Below are 18,115 nucleotides of genomic sequence, written 5' to 3'. Positions count from 1 at the left end.
TGGTATTGGGTATTATGTGTTTGGTTGTTGAGCATTGTGGGTACTCCTCGGAAAAGCGACGATCGTCATACATGGTTCTTATCTTTACCAGCCTCAACAACGATAAGCCTGTGCTATATACCAGTCTGATTGCTCCCACTATTGCTGGGTACCATGGTAAATTCAGTACTGCTTCTTCCACTGTCTGATTTGTTCTTCTCCATATCTCTTTCTTCTCTCTCATTGTCTACTCTCTTCCGTAACCTCTCTCGTAGTCTTTCCAGTACTTTCGTCTCTTCCGCATTCAGACTCATATCGTCTGGTAATACGACTTCTGCGCCGTTGATTTCAATCTTGTCTCCTGCTTGGTCGTAGTGTTGTTGTTCTACACTCTTTTTTCGTTCTAACCCGCCTCTCGCATCTGGCACCACCTCTTCGTCTTCAATTTTCGCTTTCCGTAGGTCCAGAGGTGTCCACCAGTATATTGGGAACTGTCTTTGGATGTTGTTGATGACGAGTCCAACCATGACCATGAGAGTGGTGCCCCAGAGAACAAGTCCAACGAAGTACCAGCCCATGGCCGTAATGATGGGGTCTGTTGCTGCGAGCACTGCGGATGCGCCGCCTGGAGGATGTACGGTGTTGGTCAAGAGCATGACGGCAGACGCGCAACCGCATGCTACAGCGCCTGCGATCCACTTTATCGAATCGTACTCTGAGTGGTATTGGAACAACTTCGATATACCGACACCAATAAGTGCGGAGATACCATGGCCTAGCAGGGCATTGCGAGGTTGGCCGAGTGGTGAGCGTATAGAGTTATACTCGAGGACTGCGGAGGCACCCTGAGTAATCGATCAGCACAACACGTCGCCACCTCCTCAGTCATGAGTAACGTACAAAAGATGCGATTAATGCTGGTGGCTGGTGCCATTGTATACTATCCGTATTGTTGAAGACCGCCGCTACAACCGCCAGACCACAGAAGGCACCTAACAACGACCAAAACGCTCCGAGGATATTCCCAACATCTTGTCGCGTCTCTTTCCTATGCCCGAGAAACCTCGACACGGGCGTTGGAAGCTTGTGTAGCGGTGAAGGGGGGATGATGCGATTGAGGTAGCGGTCGATATCAAGATCCCATTCTCTGGCACCGGTAAATACACCCATGATGTCCAGGTAAACCTGGAAACAAAACAGAGTCTTCACTCAAAGTATAAGTAAGACTAGCAACAGATCGACAACGGTTATAAGAAACCAGGTTTCAAGGTCTTGGGCGCGAACCGCAAAAACACTCGCGCAACCGAAGTCCCTCATCGCGCCATTTATTCCGGGACCCAGCATCAGAGAACTGTGCCCTCATCCGCTCACTTACGATTCGAATCGCACAAACACGCGCATTTACCCTGACGTTGACCTGGCACATGCGCGACGATCTGAGGTAAAGGTTCACGCGCAATAAGTTGGGCTTTACGTAAAATTACGTACCACAAACACCACTACAATATGGCTTTGTGAACATCTCCTCGGTTCCGCGGAAACGCTCCGTGAATTGGAGATGTGAGACTGAGGTGTTTTGAGAGTGTACGACATTTATTGGAGGTACTTGTGTTGTGGTTGTTGTGATGATGATGGTTGTACGAGTGAGAACCTGGTCGCAGACGTTGAGCTGGCTAACAACAGTGTTCAGCAAGTGAGTCAAAGCGGATGTTTTGGAGACTGTAACATGTTGCACTTGTTTTCGGATATATTGAGTTGCGCAAGATACCGTTGTGCCTGAGATTGTACTACCTGCCATGCGTACAAGGCCGGGAGTCGACAGCCTGACGATCTACGTCATCCCTGCTGTCGCCACCCTAGACATCCGCCTACATGGATCTCACATAAACAGTACACAGGACTAGCAGAAGGCGGTAAATTTGAAGCTCTTGAAAGTCACGTGTAGCGAGATACAAATACTAGACACTGTATTATGCTATAATGTAAACGGGTATAAATCTACTTGGAAAGGTGTCGAAATTACGACCACGCTACGCATCAAATCATGGTTGGAGTGCGCTCGATATTTGTAACGCAAGTAGCACCGCGTCCTTGAAAAGGGAGACACCGCCATTCGATGCAACTTCATGCGCCGCTGACAGATAAACGCCTCATGACTGTAGTGCGCCAGCCTAAAAATTCTATACCCATACATTCCGTGATTCTCCGAACTCCTTTGAAGACACTAAATGCTCCTGCGATTAGGTACCCCGGAACAGGAACTGCAAGTCCTCAGGACTGAGGCGATCCATTGCAACCTTGTCGTTGTTCACCGTACCAGCAATCATAGCCGCCTTCTTCTCTTGCAGCGCAACCATACGCGACTCTACACTGTCCTCGATACAGAGGCGAGTGATCACACATGGGCGACGTTGCCCAATACGATGGCATCGATCAGCAGACTGCCACTCGGCTGCTGGGTTCCACCATCTACATTTTGTTAGCAATCTGTGAGAAGACATGGCCAGAGATGACACTTACGGATCGACTATGAATACCCTGGAAGCTTCGGTAAGGTTAAGTGCAACACCACCAGCCTTGAGAGAGACAAGGAAGACCTCAACATCCGGGTTCGTCATGAAGTGATCGATACTCTTTTGGCGTTGGGCAGGCGTCATGCTACCATCTAACATAACCGTGTTGAAACCGGCGCGACGCAGACGCCACTCAATGAGTTGCAACATCGACGTGAACTGACTGAAGACGATGGACTTGAGTGTCTGCTTCTTGCTGCGAAGCTTATACAGGTCGTATACCAACATCTCGATCTTGGTGGAAGAAGTCCAGTTCTCCATCTTGATACGGTTGATGATAGAGGTCTTCTTGACAGAGTCCTCATCTTGCTCAAGCTCAGGTTGCTCGAAATCGATAGACAGGGCAATGTGACAGCGAGGGCAGTCTGCTTCCGTACCAGATGCTTCACAAGTATCCATAAAGTCCTTGATACAAGCGCGACAAAACTCGTGACGGCAGTGAGAGCGTACCGCGTCCTCGGCAGGCTCATCGCAGATGTTACACACGTAGACGTTGCCAGCACCTTCAACCGCATTCTTCTTCAGCAGCAGATCAGGGTGGTTAGCGACTTGTCGCATCTGCATAATGAGACCGAAGATGTTGGCGTAATTGTTTAGCATGACACCTTGCGCAACATACGTATCGAACTTGCGCGAGGAGTTCGACATGATCGAGGTTGAGAAGTCGCGTTCTACCTCGCTGAAGAACTCGTTGTGAATGATGATATCCTTCATCGGAAGCTCCATCGAGTTGGTGTGATCGCGCTTCATACGTCGTAACATGATGCGAGCAGTAATCAAGTGAAGCTTCGTCAAGGCTTCTTCGCGAAGCTGGACGTCATCGCCAGTGATTGGGTTGAGGAGCTCCTGGTTAAACACTGAAATGTGCTCAGACGCACCGTGGTTGCAAGCAACACACATGTGATCATCGTCAGTAGCCCAGTGCAGCTTCTCGCAGTCACACGAACGGCAGAAATAGTCCGCAAACGGACGAACCTCCAGAAAACGAAGAAGAGAGAAGAACTCTCCGATGCGGTTCTGGACCGGCGTACCGGACAAGCACCACTTGTAGTTACTAGTAAGTGCAAAGCAAGCCTTGGCTACGCCAGTGTTGCGGGACTTGATGCTGTGCGCTTCGTCTAGAATAAGGCGGTGGTAATGGATAGCGTGGAGTGCAGATGCTTCCTTGATAATGTCCTCACCGCGAGACCATCCTTTAGTTTCTTTACGGTGGAGTGATTCCAGAGAGTTGTATGAGACCATGATTACGTCGTAGGACTTCAGCTCCTTGATCGACATCTTCTTGCACTTCGCGTTCGTGCCGTGATACACCAGGACCTTGAGTTTGTTGTCTGTGTATTCGCGGATCTCGTTGGACCATTGCATCAGAGCGACTGGCGGAACACAGACCAGCGTCGGCTGCTTTGCAGGGTAATCGGACATGATCAGGGAGACAGCCTGAATAGTCTTGCCCATACCCATCTCATCTCCGAGCAGCCCACCCTTGTAGTGAGTCTTCTCTTGCCGAACCATCCAACTAAGGCCCTCCAGTTGGAATGGCTTTAATCGTCGGGTGATTGACTCTGGCTGCTCTGCCTTCTGAGTTTCGAGGACTGGGATCTTCTTGAGATCATCCCACATAGTGCGCAGCTTTGGATGCTGTTGCTCTGCTCGCTCACGGTTCATGGCGCGCTTCCGCTCCCACTTATCCGCGATATGTGCGAACCTCGCGCGACGACCGACCGCATCCTCCTTCTCGCCTCTTGTGAGCTTCTTCTTCCGGCCGCGAGCTGCTTTGGGATTCGCCGCGATAATGTTCTTCACACGCGCACTCGTTGTCATCAGAGGCTCCTCATCGCTATCGCTAGCCATGGGTGTTTCGATGTCGTTGAGCAGAGAGTCAGCGTCATCCGCGTCGTCAGGACGGAACTCTCCACCATCGGACTCATCGTCATCAAGGAAGTCCTCCTCTGTGAATGTTCCCTTCTTCTTCGCACTAGAACGTGTGGAACGGCCACGCTTCATCGAAGATTCTTGAGCCTTGCCCTTGCCCTTGCCTTCGAAAGACGGAGGTGAGGACAGCTCATCTATCAGTGAATCCCGATCGTCATCGCTGAAGACCTCTTCGACCTTAGCTTTACCCTTGCCCTTGCCAACATACGAAGGCGCTTTCCTGCGACGCGAGGGTGCAACTGGCTCATCTTCAGACAGCATGTCTTCATCTTCGTCTTCCTCAGTCTTCTGGCGCTTGTTGTGTGGCGCATCCTCTTCGTCCTCCAACTGCATTTGTAGAGCGATCTCAGCATCCATGTCGAGCGCCATGTCTTCGGAGTCGGAGTCTAGTACGGCGCTGCGAGATCGCTTAGATGAGGTGCTTTGCGAAGGCGTCGTAGCCTTGTTCAGCCGACTACGGGCGGGCATCTTGCCGCGATTGACTGAGGCGGCTGGCGTGGTCGATATGCTGGTTCCCGGTGTCTCGTAATCTGAGTTCTCGAGAGAAGGTGAGCCAGTTGAGCTTTCTTGCTCGGCTTGTTGCGCGTTCAGCCCTGCTAGCCGTCCGCGAGTGGCGGGAGCTTTTTTGGACTTCATTGGAATCAATACTTCTTTTAGAACGCGGCGGCTGTTGGCGGATAGTGTGGGCGCCTCGACTTCGATTGAGTCGGTTTCGTGGTCGGAAGAGTTGGGTACGAAGGAGCGAGAGGCGCGAGTGCGCTTCTGCTTGTGGCGACTATCAGCCATGGGGGAATCTACCAGGACTGCAATCGTATTAACACGAGAGTAAGAAACCGCAATCACTGTTAAGCAAAAAGGTGAGAGTCGGAATCAGCCTACACATACCATTTGCAGGCGCTGGTGAAGGCACGGTGGCGACGTCATTCGCGACACCGGTCGACTTGCGGGTGGATCGCCGAGGCGCCATTATGATCGATTGATGAAAGGAAAAGCAAGTGAATTTGCGGCAGAGATCGAGGAACGCGCAGCGAACACAGGACCGATGGACAGATTAAATGAAAGACGGTAACCTCGACGGAGGGTGAGATGACAAGAAGCACTAATTGTGGAAGGGCAGATGTACCCCTGGCTCTTTCGCGCCGATAGTCTGTCGCGCGTTCACGCCTCCGGTGGCAAATTCAGGGACAGAGTCTAACGACGGCAAGGATTGCAAGGAAAATTGCGCAGATCGATCGTCTTGTGTAACACTGGCTCGTGTATGTACATTTCATCAGCCCAAGCTTGCCACATCCGTTGGATGAGGTGGGGAAGACGCGTCGCGTCTTGATGACGAAAGCACGTGATTAGTCCTATCTCAGCTCTTTACGGACTAGCGCTGACTACCACCCCGCTGTCAGCCCTTTTATGTACGGAAATGCTCCCGGCTTGAAGGAAGCAGAGCAAGTGCGTTTGGCTCAGACTGCTGCCTGGTTTTCTTTCGCGCTTGTACTTCGTCGAGTGCTCCTGGCTTTTGTCGTACCATCTAACATCCTAAAGTTATAGTTCATCAAGGCCATGTTGACCAAAAACCATCTCTTCCTGCACGCTGGCATCGCCTCAGAACCACCAACTATCGCCAGTTTAAGCGGCACAGGCGTTGTACCTCTTGTGATGTTTTTATGCTTTATAGGCCTTCCTAAAGAGGTTCGCTTCATGGTCTATGAGTGTTTACTCGAGCGGCGCATCAAACCTATGACATATCCAGATCAGGGAATCGCCTACGAGGTGATCACAATAGGTCCAACAATCGCTCAGGCGTCACACCAGCTCAGGACAAGGTACAGGTAGCGACGCGCTAACAGCGCCTCGGTGGACCGCTTGTGCTGTACATGATGAATGCATTCAGTTTCGTAGGAGACCTTTCCCGAACGCTATCCAAGGCTTACGTGTCCGATCAATGACATATACTACAACATGGTATGTTTCACCTGTATTTGAATGTGCAGGTGTAGCCAGTTCGAGCTTGACAGTGCCCACCACAATGATCCTAAACATCTTTCGATATGCCGCCAGTAACAGAAACCTCCAAGGCTACCAGACATTCGGTCACGGACGGTCGAGGTCGCTGATCCGATATTACGTCGAATTCGCACTGGTTAAGCTTCGCCACAATACTCACGTTGAGTGTCGAATTTTGGTTTATGGAGGTCGATTTAGCAATATAGAATCCGAAGACCATCGAGCGGACTACGTGTATGAGGACATAAACTGGCAAGGAGAGATTCAATGCAATGTTGTCCTGATTTCCGACTGTCAAGCTACACAAGAGTTCCTATCAAGAACAACGCCTCCTCAAGCTGGCAGTCGTCCACCCATGGAACTGGCTACATTTATTCAACGAGCTAATATGCGTTCGATACTCTCTCAGTGGCTACCGGAGAAGCCTCGAACATCGTAACAGAAGTACGTATGCTTCATGGAGGTGGCCACGGAAGAGAATCATATGCACATGGACTGAGCAACAGGGCATGGTACCGAACCTCGAGGACTTGAATGTGGTAGTGCTGCAAAAACAGTTGACAGAAGAAGCTTTTGACCATCGTGCAGGGGTTTCGATTTCGTATTCGAGTCTTTCCTTATGCTGCCTTGTGGTGAACGCTCAGCGACGGCTTGATCTATCTTAATCACCATCTGATTATGTACACAGCCTCTTCCTTACCTTTGTGCATTCATCAGGTCTTTTTTCGTGGCACATTGTTGCTATATTGAAGTCCCCTTGCTCTCCGTTAGGACTAAATTCCGACTACCTCAACTTCCTTCAGTCGACTACAAGCAACTGCATACATGCCTCGACTCACTCTCCCGAACAAAGCTCTCAAGTGGCAATCTTCCAAAGAGCTTGCTAAGCAGACTTCTGGTCTTCTCAATTTGCCATTGGATGTGCAGCGTCTCATCTTTGAGAACGTCCCAGCAAATATCTGGCGTTCAATTCCTATTTGCTGTGACGGCTTCTACTACAGTACCAAATCAATAGAAGTGAGCCTTCTTCAGGTCTGTGGTCAAGTCAACGCGGAGGCCGGTCACGCTATGCAACATGGCCAAGCAGATCAGCGCTGTGTGCTAGCATTCAGTCCTTTCCACCACTTTGGCGTCACTCGGGCGATCTTGGAGACAATCAGCCTTGGCCGTACGTACGACGAAATCTATACGAAGAGAGTCCCTAAGGATCAGAAGCCAGCTCTTGCTATCAGTCCACTGGCTGCTGATTTAGCCTTCGAGACTTTTGATCGTAGTATCACGAAAGCGATCAGTCATCATTTTCGAGGAGACCTCTGGGTGCCCGAACTATCCCAAGACAAGTTCAACACATTTATTACCCAAGTTCTCCTACAGTTGCGCCGAAGCCCGGAAATTGAGTTACATCTCCATCTTCCTAAGCGGAGGATGTTCATGCTTATTAACCAGTATTTCGAATGGATTGGGCCTATAATTGCCTATTTCGTAGATCTGGTTCATGGAAACCAGCCAGTGATTACTGGTACGTTGCGCTTTCGTCTCACCATTGTTAGCGAAAACGAAGAGATTCAGCATCTATTGCAAACTGAATGGCCACAATCCCAAGTCGGCAGCGCGAAATGGGAAGTGGCAACGGAGCAGGACCAAGGGGCATGGGATGAGCTCGATAAGTCTACCCATATCGAGTACCAGGACAAGGACGAGGAGTCGAGAGATCAGAGAGAACGAGCTGCCTATCTTGTTAAATGCAAGAAGGGTCGTGCATACAGTCTCATTTAGTAATACGGATAGACGGTATAGTCACTTGGGTTAGGACTGATCTGAATTCGAGTCTTTCACAGTCGTTCAACAAAGTAGCTCATCGCATGTGTTGTTGTATGGAATTTCAAGCCAGTCTTCGATAACATCACATATCTAGAACGCGGCGATCTATAAAATCCTTGCAAACATATATTCAAAACGTCCAAATGTAGCAGTCAACATCATTATAGCGATCGCTATGCCACAGCTCATGATCTTCTTCGGTTGGTGCCTCCCATCGCAGTTTCGGCTCGTTACGAAGAAACTCGTATTTTTGATAGTTTTCGTCATATACGAGACCAATTTTGTATTGTGGGGTAGTCGTAATGACCAAATCATACCGACTAGGGAGTTTCCCTTCCCCAGAGGTTATACTTCCTCTCACAAGCCATTCGAGCCGTGAGTCCTCAAGTTGTGATCTGTCGAGAGGAAACATGATCTTCACCTGGACATCTGTACCCTCCCGGATTTTGGGTACGCAGTGATGATATATTTTTTGGAGTATTGTATCGTCGTACTCGGTCATTGGTGGGCAACGGTTCTCGTGGATACGGTCTCAACTCTTGTCTTTCAAGTAACGGATTGATATTACCTGTGTGAATCTACCGAGTTTGGCTGATGTTTTGGCTGCTGGGTGGCTTGTCTGGTATAGCAGGTCGTGTTAGTGACCCAGAAGATCAGCGTCTAGGAACACCAGACGAACGCGCAACAGCCTTCCATAACAATGATCAAGATGGGTTGTCTGAGTTTTTTGAGGTAATCTTTTACCTCATCGTTCAGGAGGCGATTGGTTATTAATAGCGCTGTAGGAGGCCTTACTTCCCCATACTTGAGGCCGTGCTGTTCTGCAAGTATAGGTCAAACTTCCCGTTCGGGCACATAATTGTAAATCAAGAGCTGAGTGTCTTTGGGGAGATCAAGGAAACGGAATCAACCGGAGATGTCGTCCATAGTTTGTTCATGTGACAATGAAAAGAAGACGTTGTCGTCACTCTAAAGCCTCTACGAGCAAGACGCTAGCCGGATACCTTTAGGGTAATGTTTGGGGTACAACTCATAGAGAGAGCTTCTTCTTAGGTATGCGGAGGAGAGAATGTTGACGTTCGGGAAGTTCCCGGTTCACTTGCATCTGATGCAGCGCACAGACCAACACGCGGCTGCAGGCGTCGCAAGACATGACGATGGTTCAGGCACCTCTTCCAGCTGCCGCCATCGACGTCAACCACCCCTAAACTCCATCTTCCGCTACAACATCCTCTATATCGTCAATACAGGTAGCGAACCACCTGACAATACCGCGATCGAAGCGCCGCCGCCACCGCCGATAAGCTAGCCGCCTCCGAACGATACCGAAGCTACAACTCGCCCATCATGGTGAAGCCCGTTGTTTCCGCGATGAATGCTTGGACATGGTATGCGCGAAGTGCCCTGCGAGAAATAGCAGTAGCAAGAAAGCTGATGGAGTGATAGCATCGTCGTGTCCCTCTTCGCCATCGTCATCCTCTCCACGATCGGAGCGCTGTTCAAAGTACGTCTACCACGCGCCTAAGCTTTGAACATCTGCGAATATCTCGAAATCTCTTCTCGCGTTTAAGACCGTATGAGTACAGAACAGAACAAATGCTAATACGCATTTCGCAGGGACACAGCGGCACCGTAATGGGAGGACATGAAGACCCCGAGGATGGTGGCGCAGTTGCTGGCGCGGTATTCGGCGCCGTCTTTATATACATCGTACGTGTTGATCCGAACAAGAGCATCGCAGCTTGCTAATAGCTTCCAGGGCTTCTTTGTCTTCTGCGGACTACAAGCCTTCCTCCACATGCGCGAAAGCCGTCGCGGCGCGATAAGCCTGTCATGAACCTGAACAGCGTGCAAAACATGATCGAGGGATAATGCAGGATGAGACTTCATCTGGAAAATCATTGGATGCGGCGACAGAGCATCAAAGCAGGCATGCGTCATTGCGCCTGTGGAGGAGAGGCGAAGAGCACTTGTACATTGTAATATGACACACGGCGTTTAACAGGCACAGGCGGGTTCATACATTTCCGTAGCAAGACATTGAGTTAGTGTAATATGTGCTATCTGTACATATGCATAAGCCCTGTATATCCATCCGTCGAAGTAGGATGGCCAATCCACGTACCAACGCCAGGATGTGCTAGTCAGGACTTTCCCATCTACCAGTCCCTCTCCCACAGCGGCTCGAGCGTCTTGCTCATATATGGACCATCGAGCCAGTAACCCAGTTTTCCGTAGTAACTCCTCACGCCAACACCAGAGATGACACTGATCTTACTACTTCCATGTTCTTCTCTAGCTATCCGCTCTGCCTCTTCCATCAAAAGCGTACCATAACCTTGATGCTGGAACCTCTTTGGATCCCTAGCATGAATAGGTACAGCAGATCCGTAAACGTGCAACTCGCGCACCAGCGAAGAAGGCTGGCCAGTCAACTCTGGTCGGAAAGTGTGCTCCTTCGAACATTGTCGTAGACGGAGCAGGGCGATCAAGATGTCTTGCTTCGGATCTTCGTACGCTAGGAACGTTTCCCAACCACCGTTGGCTGTGTAATCCCGACGTACCAACTCGACCTGGTCGGGACGGATCTTATGCTTTACTTCGTTGATACCGACCTCACGTGTCCGTACATCGCGACACGAGGTACCGAAATCCTTCATCCTTGCCAGTGCCAACTCTCGCAAGTTACCGTTCTCAACACCAGATGTAACAAGCGGCATGGGGATGTCGCGCTGCACGCGGTAGATACGCGTCCATGGGGGCACCAGCGCCAGAATGCGTGCTACGATATCGATAAGGGCGTTTGGTGTGTAGTTCTTGTATCTTCCCGTCCGCCAGAGTTCGTATAGCCCTGTACCGCGGATGACGAGCGTAGGGTAGATCTTCAGTCCATCGGTCCGGAAGTCTGGGTTCGAGAAGTACTCTACGAACTGATCTAGATCACGCTCCATACCGACGTTAGGCAGATCCGGCATCATGTGTGAAACCACTTTGAATCCGGCGTCTTTGGAAAGACAAAAGGTCTTCGCTACGGCGGCGACAGTGTGGCCCCGGTTCGTATCGCGCGCCACATCTTCGTAAAGCGATTGTACACCAATCTCGAGACGTGTGCATCCGTACCGTAACATGGAAGAAAGATGTTGGTCCAAGCAGTAATCTGGCCGTGTTTCAATGGTGATGCCAACACACTTTATGTTACTCATCTCGCCGGCGGCAACAGCCTCGTCAACATCTTTGGTCTGGTATCCGGAAAGCGCGTTGTGCAGTTGTGAGATGAACTCATCTCGATACGACTCTGGTAGTGACATGAATGTACCGCCCATGATGATGTACTCAACTTTATCGACACTGTGACCAAGTGACTTGATCTGGTCGACTCGTCCACGGGCCTGTTCATAAGGATCATATCGCGCTCGGATAGCGCGCATAGATGTGGGTTCGTAACCTGTGTAAGATTGTGTTGAATATTCAAAGTCTGAGTCTGGACCTCCTGGGCAGTATACACAGATGTTACCAGTGTAGGCAATGTGTGGGCAACGGTGAGGTTTGCACATGACCGCCACTACTGCAATACCAGATGATGTACCTACAACACACATTAGTTTTGCGACACTCAATCAACATCGTTTCAGACGACATACGGATCGGCTTGGCGATGAGTTTTGGGAGGATATATTTCTTATAGTGCTCGGGCACCGCCGCGATAATCGCTGTAAGCGGGGGTTGACTCTTCAGATAGTGCTTCTTAGCGATCTGGCCCCGCAAAGAATTCAAGTTGAGGTCCTTCTTGGGTTTTGAGCCATCGGCCTGCGATTCATAGTCCTGGATGAGTGCTGAGGCGATGTCTGCGCATGCGCGCATGTAACGCTCGTTTTCGGGTGGCAATTTGACATTCTTTGGTAGTCTCCTCTTGTGTTGCGTCTCTGTTACTGTCATTGTCGCCATGGCGGGCAGTTTTGTTGTTCGGAGTTTGCGATTTAGTGATGGCGAATCTTGAGGACTCAGACCCTGGATGTGGAAGTCACGGGTGGGGGTGGGATTTATTCTAGGCTAAGATGCTTTCATACTAGTGCAATCGCTTCAACCTGTGCGACACCAGCAAATGGTGAATGGAGTCGTCCTTACCACAAAGCCACTCTTACTCTTCGATGATGCGCACCCAATGCATCAACAGCTCCAATATCGGTGTCGCCAAACTAAGACAGAATCCCCGTGACTATTGCCATGGAATACGAACGGGCCTATCAGACGCGCCGTATGCAACACCAACGAGGTTTTCAAAATCACAGGCGCCAGCAGACATTAAAACCTGATCGTATAAAAGCACCCGTGCAACAGGCAGCCTTTCAATGGGTGATAAAACTGACTCATTATATACAGGAACTAATCAATAGAAACAGGCTGCAACGACATGCTCTATGATATCAATGCTATTCCTTCGTGCCTTCGCTTTTGGCTCATTATTGTGCGTCATGTCATTATGCGAAGCTAGACGGTGTCCTGTTGAGCCTTTGTCTAGGTTCAGCCTCGAGAACAGCACCTCCAAGAGGTACATCAACGCCATGCTGTAGGGGAGCGTAAAGCTCATCGTTCGTCGTCATGGCGGGGCTATCCTGCCTCGTTTCCGCTCTCAATGCGTGGACTTGTGCAGAGTTGCCGGGTACCGCGCCACGGCTACCCAGGTAGCTGAACCTCCCGATCTGACTACTTGTAGTCGCAGCCGTAGGGCGTTGTGGCTGTACAAATCCTGATTGCGAGCTACCAGAGCCGCGCTTGTCGCTAATGTCTGAGTTGGAGCGGAACTGTGTGCCGTACATGCCAGGACTGATCTCTTGACTACGTCGACCCTGACCATTGGCAACGACTCCACCGTCCGGACCGCCAGCCTCAGCAACAGCGGCCTTTTCAGTAAGCTCTGTAGCGACCTGGTGGGCATCGTACTCGTTGATACCAGCGGCAAGCAATAGGTTCTTCTTCTTCTCGATCTTGGCAGCGTGGTCCATGTCCTGACCTGGGTTGGCCGTCTCGTATTCTAGGATTTTGATGAACTTGTAAAACCCGGCCGCAATAATTGATCCGAGGATGGGTCCAAGCCAATAGATCCAGTGATAAGAAGTGAACTCCAGGTTGACGATAGCAGGGCCAAACGAGCGTGCAGGGTTTAGTGATCCACCAGTGAAGTACACTCCAGATAACTCTGTGACGAACAGTGCAAGACCAATACCTGTTTCAAGACGTTAGCATCCACGGCAAGCTAGATGAAGGCCTAATGGTTACGTACCGACTGGTGCGATAAAGGTACCCTTGTGCTTCTCAGCTGCCAACATGAAAATCGTGAAGACCAACTGTGCAGTGAGGAACATTTCAATGAACAGACCTTGTACGACGCTGGTGTTACCACCGAGGGTAGTTCGAACGTTCAGGTCACCTGGAAACATGCACTGGACCAAACCAGCCGCAGCCATACCACCAAGAATTTGAGTGACGAACAAAAGGCCACCACGAACCCAGGGGAGTGCGCCAATCAGGCACATGCCGAACGTAACCTGTATTGGTATTAGCAAACTCATTTGGCTAAAAGTGCAGCAGGGCGAGGTTACTTACGGCCGGATTGAACAAACCACCACTGATTCTGAAGAAGACCCAAGCATTTACAGCAAGTGAGAAGCCAAAGCAGAGTGCAATGTATTGCAGCTGCTGAGGGTTGCTACCTGCCTCCGCTACTGTCTGGCCTCCGGATGAAGGTATACTATTTGCGACTTGCGCGCCGGATAAGGCGAAGTATAGAAAGAGGACGGTGCCGACAAACTCTCCGCACATGGCGATGAAGTGGTTGCGGACGTTATCTGGAACGCGGCTTATATAAGGCATACGAAGATCTGAATCGGTGAGGTTGGCATTGGGGTTGGCGGCCTTGGTGAAGGGAAGCGCAAAGGCTTTCCCTTGGACAGGTTCCTGTCACGATAATGTCAGTATTGTTTTCCATGCTGATATCCCTATCAGTCGCAACGTACGTTGATATTCATCGTGACGATATGGCTCCTGAGCCAGAGAGAATGGGAAAGTAAACGTCCAGATCGAAAAGTATGATCTACATTACACAGAAGAAGATGGTGATGAGGACAGCGAACAGAAGACAAGCTCGACTTAGTTATCCACGATAATATCAACACACATCATTACTAGAATAGTCGCTTTCTGGCTCTACAGCTAACGGCTACTCGAATGGTTAAAGCAGGGTGTCGTCATGCTTCAGCCGTTGACGCGACGGCCGCACGTCTGGATCCCGAACTACCATGCCTCCTATGCCCAAGATCTACTGGTAATATCTGGAGTTGGGTCAACGTCGAGCCGAAAGCGGTAACAATGTGGCTGACCCAGCATCATAGTTGTCTCGAAGCAGCGACGGGTCGTGATTGTAGCTGGGATCTGTCACGAAAATGTGGCGCACTAGTATCGGGGCGGGCTCCGCAGGTCGATCCAGGCCACGGCAGAGGGAACTATATCCCGATAACCAGTCTACCAACCGTTCGTCCATAGAGTTTTTCTATGAGGACGTCATGCGGAAATGATCGCAAAATGCTGTATTGTTGATACATTTGAAACTCAAGCAAGGTTAACGACCAAGTATCACCAATCACAAGAACGATCGTTCATATCTTGCGAGTACATCGCACTACTTAATACCAATATTGATGCATATATCGACAGGCGAAATACCCGACTGCAATTGTGGGTGGCTGACCCTAAAACAGGCTTCTGCTGGTACTAAGCGCGGACCTTACCTTGACAGATGGAGAGCATCGGGCTTCTATTCGGGCAATCGACTTCTCGAAATGGCACCACTGCAAGGCTTCCAGCGCATGGCTGTAGCTAAATCCGGAAAGCTCTTGGGAGTGGCAATAGGATGCCCTGGTGACCAACGCCGCATGTTCATGTTCGATGCATACCAGCCGCTACTGCAGTCCGGCGTGTGCGAGCAGAAGACATGTGCGAGTCTCAACATTGGTCCACATCGCTGTCATACTGACGCAACGACCTGTTATGTGGAAGCGTAGGGTTGTAGGCTCGCAGAGAATATGACCGTATCATTGTTGAATACTCTGACGCGACAAAAAGTTGGCCAGATACAAGTCTCAGCGCCCTTCAACGACCACGACAGTGAAAGCTCTACACCTCTGGATCAGATCGCTACGTGACTTTTGCGTCTGGTGTCGGAGAAATTCTTGCTTCAGTAGTTCGAAATGTTCTGGTCCATTGAGTACTTTCCGGTGTGTATATCACCAAATCGTTATGGACAGTTCGATAATGCGGCACACTCCAAACATGGCCAACGACTCGACGGAACGCTTACAGCTCGGGATTTAGGAACCCGCGCTATTCTGCAAATATCAGTAGCCTGGGTTTCTCAACAACACCTTCCGCGGGATGCAAGAGACAGGCAGAAATTACCGTTGAATGCAGCAGAAAACGCATCATTCAATCTAGATCGTTACGCGAGTCGGAGTATTCTCAATCTTGTCCAGTTCCGGCGTACGGCATGCTGTACCCCACATACCTAACTACAAACACCTGCAGGTGGAAATAATTGTACTCGTCCTCGCCAGCCCTGGCAGTACTACGAATATAATCTGTCTATCTGGCCCAAACTTCCATCAAGAAATCAACCATTCGTTTATTTCAAACCTCGCATCGGTGGTTTAGTGGTAAAATTAGCCGTTGCCATCCTTCACAGGACAGTTTCGGCTAGCCCCGGGTTCGATTCCCGGCCGATGCAGCGTAAGATCATTCTTTTTTTGAGTCTGTAGGACTTGTGGATGGTGGTGGTTGAAGTAGGGTTGGAAAGGGAGGATAGGATTTGGGGGGGTGGTCTGTGCGTAACGGTACCCGCCTGGTGCAAATTCGAACTCTCTTTTTGCCCTATCGCGCCACATGCACCGCCACGCACCCACCTCGCGTTTTCGAGACCCGCCATCTCTTTTCAGCTACGCGCCCACTCCGAGGCGATGTCTGCTTGGTTCATAATGCGCTGGCACACCGCAACCGCGGCTTTAGTCTTCAAAGTCGAGCTTCACTGCCATCGGCACCAGTTTCACGAGTAACCCATTCTTCACGCGGCGGTGAGGCTGTGGAAGAGATTCTGCCAGTAATTCACACAATCATAGTCTGAGCGTTATATTAGCAGCTCGTCCTTGACTTTAGTTCCCATTGATTGCAACTACACTACAAGTCCACCAATATGTTCACAGGAACAACGCCAGAATCGCTCATCCCTCGCTCGGATTCTCGAAATCCGGCTACAACGTGCAAAGGCATCACTAAATCCGGGCGACCTTGTAGACGTCCCATCGATGCAAAAGTATCTGAAGATGACGGTGTTATCGCCGTAGTATCTGTCGTCAGCGATGATAGCGGCGACGACGAAATTGGCGCTGCTGCCTACTTTTGCTGGCAACATAAAGACCAAGCCGAGCACTTGGCCGCACAAGCAACAAGTGGGCCGGCAACCCAACTTTACCCACTAAAAGAGAGAAACAGTATCGACACGCTCGTGGAACGACTGGGTGTCCTTGATTTTGGAGAACCGGACGAAGCTGCTACACGCCAGAAAAAGAACAATAGACAAGGAAGGCGGACATCTGGATCCCATCCGCCGCGGCACATTAACCGGCCAGCTACTTGGGACAATGTGGAGGGACCATTGATGTCTGTGCCGAGTGATGTGATGGCAGAGAGGAAACGCAGAGACCATCGTCCGTCGAAACCACCACCGCAGAGGAAGAAGCAGAGTTTCTGGGCATCGTTGTGCTGCGGGTCTGCAGACGACGACGAATACACTGAAGTTGTGCGGCATAAGAGGAGGACAGACGAAAAGCCAGTAGCGGAATATGATGGACAGCAGACACCAATGCAGCAGGTGCCTCAGCCACCACCTCGAGTACGACAAGATCATCGAAGGCAAAGCGCACAAAGTTCGAGACCGCCATCATCATCGCGACCACCTTCCGCATCTCGACCGTCAAATGATCCGCCTGGTCGCAAGCCACTGGGAGAGAAGCCCGCTCGACCCGTCAATCGAACGACGAGAGAAGAGTCGGAAACAGCCAAGTTGCTACGATACATCCCAAACACATTGCCACCACAACTCGCTTCTATTCTACTCGCACAACTCTCAAAGCCCCTCTCCCCCCACGACGAAGAAGGCTACATCTACATCTTCTGGCTCACACCCGAATCCGCCGGTCCCGCGCCATCCTCAGCCGCATCTACCCTCTTGACACCACCAGCACGTCCAGATCAAGGTCGACGAACCTCAGATGTCATGCGACAATACTCAGTTAAAGGCGGACAACGACAACAACCCAACACCGCTCGATCACGATCTGGTGACGCAAACGCTTCACCAGAAAAAGACACTATTCTCCTCAAGATCGGACGTGCAAACAATGTACATCGCCGTATGAACGAATGGACCCGCCAATGCGGGTATAGTCTCTCTCTCGTACGCTACTACCCCTATGTCTCTTCTTCTACACCTTCTCCACAGCCCTCGCCTGCACAGTCTCGACGCCAGTCAAATTCAAATACCGGCCTTACCTCTGATGGCGTGAGGAAGGTACCACATGCGCATCGCGTGGAGCGCTTGATTCATCTCGAGCTTGCAGATCAGCGCGTCATCAAGCAGTGTGATGCTTGTGGCAAGACGCACAAAGAGTGGTTTGAAGTCGAGGCCACAAAAGAGGGGGTTAAGAAGGTGGACGAGGTTGTTAAGCGGTGGGTGGAATGGGATGAAAAGACTAATGTGTGATGAG

The 18,115-nt window shown here is 50.5% G+C and overlaps 7 protein-coding genes across 7 annotated transcripts; 3 read left to right on the top strand and 4 right to left on the bottom strand.

The window, feature by feature from the left end:
• Positions 1-113: 113 nt before the first annotated feature.
• Positions 114-1,149, bottom strand: ALTATR162_LOCUS8087 (uncharacterized protein; the record flags this gene model as incomplete). The annotated part of the gene is made up of 2 exons (XM_043315716.1): positions 114-824; positions 880-1,149. The coding sequence occupies 2 exons, from the start codon at positions 1,147-1,149 to the stop codon at positions 114-116; spliced, it is 981 nt and encodes a 326-aa protein (XP_043171651.1).
• Positions 1,150-2,219: 1,070 nt separating this feature from the next.
• ALTATR162_LOCUS8086 (uncharacterized protein) lies at positions 2,220-5,451 on the bottom strand (the record flags this gene model as incomplete). The annotated part of the gene is made up of 3 exons (XM_043315715.1): positions 2,220-2,448; positions 2,500-5,287; positions 5,370-5,451. 3 exons carry the CDS (start codon positions 5,449-5,451, stop codon positions 2,220-2,222), a joined length of 3,099 nt encoding a protein of 1,032 aa, XP_043171650.1.
• A 1,856-nt stretch (positions 5,452-7,307) lies between these two features.
• ALTATR162_LOCUS8085 (uncharacterized protein) lies at positions 7,308-8,258 on the top strand (the record flags this gene model as incomplete). Its single annotated transcript, XM_043315714.1, has 1 exon — positions 7,308-8,258. The coding sequence occupies one exon, from the start codon at positions 7,308-7,310 to the stop codon at positions 8,256-8,258; it is 951 nt and encodes a 316-aa protein (XP_043171649.1).
• A 1,392-nt stretch (positions 8,259-9,650) lies between these two features.
• ALTATR162_LOCUS8084 (uncharacterized protein) lies at positions 9,651-10,140 on the top strand (the record flags this gene model as incomplete). Its single annotated transcript, XM_043315713.1, has 4 exons — positions 9,651-9,691; positions 9,750-9,807; positions 9,921-10,013; positions 10,063-10,140. The coding sequence occupies 4 exons, from the start codon at positions 9,651-9,653 to the stop codon at positions 10,138-10,140; spliced, it is 270 nt and encodes an 89-aa protein (XP_043171648.1).
• Positions 10,141-10,462: 322 nt separating this feature from the next.
• ALTATR162_LOCUS8083 (uncharacterized protein) lies at positions 10,463-12,248 on the bottom strand (the record flags this gene model as incomplete). The annotated part of the gene is made up of 2 exons (XM_043315712.1): positions 10,463-11,889; positions 11,945-12,248. 2 exons carry the CDS (start codon positions 12,246-12,248, stop codon positions 10,463-10,465), a joined length of 1,731 nt encoding a protein of 576 aa, XP_043171647.1.
• A 533-nt stretch (positions 12,249-12,781) lies between these two features.
• On the bottom strand, positions 12,782-14,329 carry ALTATR162_LOCUS8082 (uncharacterized protein; the record flags this gene model as incomplete). Its single annotated transcript, XM_043315711.1, has 4 exons — positions 12,782-13,527; positions 13,585-13,849; positions 13,908-14,258; positions 14,318-14,329. 4 exons carry the CDS (start codon positions 14,327-14,329, stop codon positions 12,782-12,784), a joined length of 1,374 nt encoding a protein of 457 aa, XP_043171646.1.
• A 2,213-nt stretch (positions 14,330-16,542) lies between these two features.
• Positions 16,543-18,111, top strand: ALTATR162_LOCUS8081 (uncharacterized protein; the record flags this gene model as incomplete). Its single annotated transcript, XM_043315710.1, has 1 exon — positions 16,543-18,111. One exon carries the CDS (start codon positions 16,543-16,545, stop codon positions 18,109-18,111), a length of 1,569 nt encoding a protein of 522 aa, XP_043171645.1.
• Between the last annotated feature and the right edge of the window lie 4 nt (positions 18,112-18,115).

The sequence above is a fragment of the Alternaria atra genome (genome assembly GCF_907166805.1).
Source record: "Alternaria atra isolate CS162 genome assembly, contig: 28, whole genome shotgun sequence".
Lineage (NCBI taxonomy): Eukaryota > Fungi > Ascomycota > Dothideomycetes > Pleosporales > Pleosporaceae > Alternaria > Alternaria atra.
Note: the sequence above shows the minus strand (reverse complement) of the source record. Positions and strands in the feature narration are given on the sequence as shown.